Source organism: Naumovozyma dairenensis, chromosome 3 (genome assembly GCF_000227115.2).
Source record: "Naumovozyma dairenensis CBS 421 chromosome 3, complete genome".
Classification (NCBI taxonomy): Eukaryota; Fungi; Ascomycota; class Saccharomycetes; order Saccharomycetales; family Saccharomycetaceae; genus Naumovozyma; species Naumovozyma dairenensis.
The window spans coordinates 1,525,164-1,531,163 of NC_016481.1; the positions used below are offsets into that span (position 1 = coordinate 1,525,164).

The 6,000-nt window shown below is 32.3% G+C and overlaps 2 protein-coding genes across 2 annotated transcripts; both read left to right on the forward strand.

The window, feature by feature from the left end:
- Window positions 1-698: 698 nt before the first annotated feature.
- Window positions 699-1,751, forward strand: SIC1 (cyclin-dependent protein serine/threonine kinase inhibiting protein SIC1; the record flags this gene model as incomplete). Its single annotated transcript, XM_003669516.1, has 1 exon — window positions 699-1,751. One exon carries the CDS (start codon window positions 699-701, stop codon window positions 1,749-1,751), a length of 1,053 nt encoding a protein of 350 aa, XP_003669564.1.
- Window positions 1,752-2,281: 530 nt separating this feature from the next.
- Window positions 2,282-3,583, forward strand: NDAI0C06630 (uncharacterized protein; the record flags this gene model as incomplete). The annotated part of the gene is made up of 1 exon (XM_003669517.1): window positions 2,282-3,583. One exon carries the CDS (start codon window positions 2,282-2,284, stop codon window positions 3,581-3,583), a length of 1,302 nt encoding a protein of 433 aa, XP_003669565.1.
- Window positions 3,584-6,000: the final 2,417 nt, after the last annotated feature.

Genomic DNA, 6,000 nt, shown 5'->3' on the forward strand with positions numbered 1-6,000 from the left:
TCCATATCTTATCGATTGTCTGGACACCATAATAACGGGAGAGTATCTATCCATTTCACATTTGTTTTGTTCCAAATATAACATAATATAACTGGGTCATCACACACTGAAAGTGAGAGTGAGAGTGAGAGTGAGAGTGAGAGTGAGAGGAAAGGAAATGGATGAACCAATTCCCGCGCGCTGTCTGTCCGACGGCGCGAGAAAAACAAAAAAAACGACGGCGCGGCGCGTGAAAAAGTTTGTCAAACGCGTAAACTTGTCAAAAACGCGTGTTATTGTTGTTGTAGTGGAAAAAAAACAGTATGGCTGGTTTCAATTCAAACATTGCAACTTTCCTTGTTTTCACTTGCTGGCTGGTTTAATGCTGGAGTTAGAGGTGGGATAGATGGCTAGATTCACACATAGATGGATGGTTGGTCTATTTGTTTCAGGGAAAGACATGAACAAGAACAAGAACAAGAAGAGGCTGGACCATTGTATCATTGTATTCTACTTCACAGTCTCTTGCTTGGATAAAACGTATAATATTTCTATCATATATATATAATTGCATACACTCTACCTTACTTCATCTAGTTTGTGCCGCGCTTCTATAAGGATCCTTCCCCATCAAACGACGTTTTATCATCAATATATCAGTTATCTACGGACTATCTCCTACAAAAAAAAGAGCAAAGTATAATAATACAATACTAGTAATGGACCCTGCTACACCACCTAGATCTAGACAGATTGCCATGAGATCAACTTCTTCTGATCATGGGAAATTTCATGCAAATAGTAATAATCCAAATTCGGGACCAAAGACTCCCAGTAAAAATGGTTCACAGAATAATTTAATTCCAGTGACACCTTCCACTGTAAGACCATTCAAAAACCAACCATTTTTACAACCTCCTACTCAAACAAATAATAATAATAACAACAACAGTGCGAAAAATTCTATAAATTCTCCATTTAATGGGTTGAAATCACCTGAATTCTCACCTTTCATAAGGAGAGGTTCTTTAGGTATGAAAAATCAATTAAATATTTTTCATGATAATATCAATAACAATAATGATAGTGATAAGACTGACTTACAAGGTATAAGTAAAATACTATTCCCAAGTTCAAGCAATAACCGTTTAATAAATGAAGATATCAAAAATCATAATAGTCAATCAGAACAAAATACATCTATTTCATTACTACCGCCTTCCAATTCAACATCTCCATCCGTCTCTGCATCTCCATCTCCATCTCCATCTCCATTGAATATAAATAAAAGGTCTAATAGAACGCTATTGGATCAATTACAACAAGAACAACAAAGACCTGATGATAGGTCTTTCATTAAATCACAAAAGACTGTACCGGGAACTCCAAGTGATAAAATAATAACAGATGAACAATCTAGATTATGGAATAACGTTTCGAATGTTTTCGCTACGAAGGAGATTGATGATGATGATGATGATGACGACAACGTTGATATAATAGCACAAGATAAAAATGAAATATATAACCCATTTATGGATTCTCATGTCCCAACCATGGAAGAACGTGCTGCAAGAAGGGCCCAATTACTAGCAGAGGATCCTGATATTGAAAATACAATAACATTCGTTAATAAAAGAGATAAATCACAAATTAAAAAATATAAATTATCAAACCATGAATTAGAAAGATTTAAACCACGTATGTTATTTGAAAATGAATTATATAAAAATCAAGAGAATCAAGAGAATCAACAGAATGATTCAAAATAGAAAATGCTGGTAATTAACATTTTGAACATATTGCGGGTTGTTTTCTTCCTCAAATATAGATATAGTACATAAACATAAATATTAAATAGAATTACATATGAACAAACTTTCGAAAAATGAAAAAAAGAAAAATAATGCATTCATTTATTAGTTCAGGTAGAAGAAACTAATGGAACCACATTTCAAGTTAAACATATAAGTAATACAAAGTAGTCAGCAATTAGTAGTACATTTTAGGGTTATCGGCAATTCAGAGAATCCTAGGGTGGTATTTGATCTTACCATTGATTTACCCTATATAGGGCTCATATAAAATTTCTTTCCCCTAAGAATATAATATTCAGATACGTATAACAAATATTGAAAAAAAATGAAAATCAATGAAATAGTCAATGATCTTTATTTTTAACAACTACGTAGAACACATAGTTTAGGAAGGAATTCGAGCGGTCAAGACTGGATAACATAACATAACCTTATATTAATTGCATATTTTGCTATCCAAAATTTCCTTGATCTCATAAGACAATATGAAATTTTCAACAATTGCTTCATCAATCGTAGCAACATTCTTATTCATCGGTCTCTCCGTGACACATCCTCTATCCAATGAAAAGGATAATGATAAATTAGATCCAATGTTCTCCTTACCTGAATTAATCGCTTTAAAAGATAACACAATCCCACCTAATTGGGAAATTAAAGATAATACCATATTGAAAGAAGGTAGATTTATCCTAACACCAACTAAAAATTCAAAAGGTTCACTTTGGTTGAAAAAACCATTCAATTTACAAGATTCATTCACCATTGAATGGGTCTTTAGAAGTGTTGGTTTTAAAGAAAAATCTAAAAATGGATTATCATTCTGGTTCATTAGTGACAAAACATCCACTAAAAATGATCAATCATTGTTTAACGGACCTTCTAAGTATGATGGGTTAAACATCTTAGTAGACAGTAATAGTCCCGTGGGTCCAAGTATTAGAGCTCAATTGAATGATGGACAAGTTAGTTTCAAGCAAGAATCTATCTATGAGAATTCTTTTGCTTATTGTTTGTTCGGTTATCAAGATTCATCAGTACCATCAACTATTAGATTAACGTATGATAGAAACGATAATGATTTCTTAAAATTACAAGTGGATAATAAAGTTTGTTTTCAAACAAGAAAAATCAAATTACCAAAGGATTCTTATAAGATTGGTGTATCTGCTCTCGTCGGTAATAATGATGAATCTTTTGAAATTTTGAAAATGAAACTCTTTAATGGTGTCATTGAAGATTCTTTAATTCCAAACGTTAATGAAATGAGTCAACCAAAATTTGTTACTCAAATTGTGGATACTGAAACTGGTAAGACAAAATTAATAGAAAAGGAAGTTCAAGATAAATTAGATGATAAAGTGACAAATTATGAAATTTTGAAAAAATTAGATCGTGTAGAAGGTAAAATCTTAGCAAATGATATTAATTCATTAGAATCGAAATTAGATGATATTATTAAAGTACAAGAAAATTTAATTAAATACATCAACCATTTATCTTCCATTGTGGAAACATCCAATGGGAATAATGGAGGATCATCAAAGGGTGTTGACGCATTAAAGGCTGAATTTAAAGATTTGATCGGTGCAAGTTTCGAAAAAATGTTAGATGATCAGGAAAAGATTAGAGAACAAACAAAACGTACAACGGTATCTGGTCCTCACATTGATGATATTGCTACTAAATTGGCTGTTTGGATATCACCTTTAATTATCATAATGGCAATAATGGCATATTACACTGTACAAATTAGAAAAGATATTAGTAAAACAAAACTTCTTTAGATATATGTATATATTGTAATTTTCTTTAAAATACAGGCTGGTATAAATCAATTAAATGGTAACATAATATCAATCGGTAGTTTCATCAATAAATGAGAAGGATAACGTTAAATAAGAAACTTTTTTTATCAAATATATACTCTATACATGTACTCAAGCAATGTTTAACTTTACATTCCGTTTTTCATTGCTGTTGCATCCGATATTTTTCCTAGAAAATGATACAGCTTACTCAATTTAGTTACGTACTAATTTATGCAAAAAATAAGCTTAATAATATTTCTCATAATAGCAAAAGAATTCCGCCAACGATCCTCATGCCGTTGTTTTGGCTATATCACTAATAAAGTATATCTCCACGATTGAGGTTGGACGGAAGGTTACAGGAAAAAGAAATGGATCTTTACAAAGTCACAAAACGAAGGGCACGAAGGAACCACTATTGTTAACGGATCCTTAGCAGTGTTTATAGTGCTGATTCTGGTGATTTTGACCACCCTCAATTCTTGGCTGCTTGCATTGCCAACAATTAGCCATTTGAGTATCACATTCCACTTTACGGGGTCTACAAATCGCACAGCCAACGTACCTTCTATGTCAATAATTGCTCACGTTTATTCCTCTATTTATACATTCACTTTGATTCCTGATACGGACTTATTTCTGATAGCTTCCCCATCCTATTGCGAACCTTTTGATCTTAACAAAATTAATCAAAAAATCAGAATGGTAAATACGACACATATTAATTCGTAGCAAACATAAAAAAAAATCGCTGTTCTTCATAATTCTTATTCTCGATTTCTTTATGAAGAAGTACTAAGACAATACAAAACAAAAGAAGGAACTGAAATTTTTCATATTTGGAGAGCTATCAGTAGAAAAGAACAACCAGAACTTCGATAATGGTAACCCATTACCTTACTCTCCAATGAGTTCTCAAGTTACTCAAAATGATTACTCCTAGTTGACCACCCAGAAGACGTTTTAGCAAAAAAGCCCATTTCACGAGGTGCAGACATCCAGGAGTATCAGAGGTCATTCTTGCTGAATGTCAGAAATATAAAATATAGAAGCAGAGCTACATAACAAACTATTAAAACAATAACAATAATAACCAAGTTATTACATTCGTGGTAGATGGTTTTATAAGGGAATTTCAACTTGAAGAATATATGAGATAAGACTCTTTATAACATTATTCGGTTACACTGTTCTGTCGTTTGTATGAAATATATATAAGTACAGACAATTATTAGAAGTACCTTATAATAGAAACTCTAAAACAATATATCCGCCGACAAAAATGTCCTAGAATCTATTCCTTATGCTGATTTGAGCCCATTTCAGAGGCCAGAGACTGTTACACGAACCCTGTAAAATAGACTTACTTCATAACCAATAAATTGGGTAAAAATTTACACTAAGTACATGCATTCCGCACCCTACAAACCGATTTTTAAAAAACAAAGTGACCTAAATGCCACTTCCGGAACTCATTTAACAAGCATACAGCTCTTGTTTCTTTTCCTGAATGCAACACAAACTTTAATTAAATCCTTAATACTACTATTTTTAGTCGAGAAACTATCAGTTGCAAATTAAATAAGCTCTTGTGGTACTTTCTTCCAAGGTAAGGTAAGCCCCAGTGCACCTAATATAATAGTGTCTGAGCAAAAGCCGAACAAATCGTTAATGGACGTGACAATTGTTACAGAAAGCATTTGGTAAATTATTAAAATTCCTTGAAAAAGACCCTACGTGACTCTTTCTTGAATACCATATTTAGTTACTTGTTGATTTTAATATAGTACGTAAGTAAATATCAGGAGTAAGTTCCATATATGAAGACATGTTAAATGATCGGGAGATTTTATTCAAGGATGACTTATAGACATTCAAAAGTAAATTAAGTATTTCTTTAATCAATGTTTCCTTTCGTGAATTGTAAAGCTATTCAATATTTATTATTAATGCACTTAGGTTCATATTTACATTTCCAGAAATAAATATTATTTTCACCTCATAGATAGTCTATCCAGTGAGCAACGATGTTAGTTGCTCGCTGTTGATGACCCTACAGGATCTTATCCATCCTTTTTAAATATAACTGCAACCAGGGCGAGTGACAGACACTGAAACATTTAGGTTTAGATTTTCAAAGTTAGTGATGATATCAAACATATTGGTAAATTAAAGTAATAGCGATTGATGTAGAATATTGATTTTGTAGTTGCTGTTAGGTTGTGCTTAGCTATGCATATCGCCAGTCAGGAGCAGTAGTGTAGATCAATTATCGGTACATAACTTATGCTAGATATTTCCAAAAGTAAACAAAACTTACCAAAATATCCGTTAAAAGCGATAATATTTGCGGACCTACAGAGCCCATTTGTTTTAATTTTCTGTTTTTACCG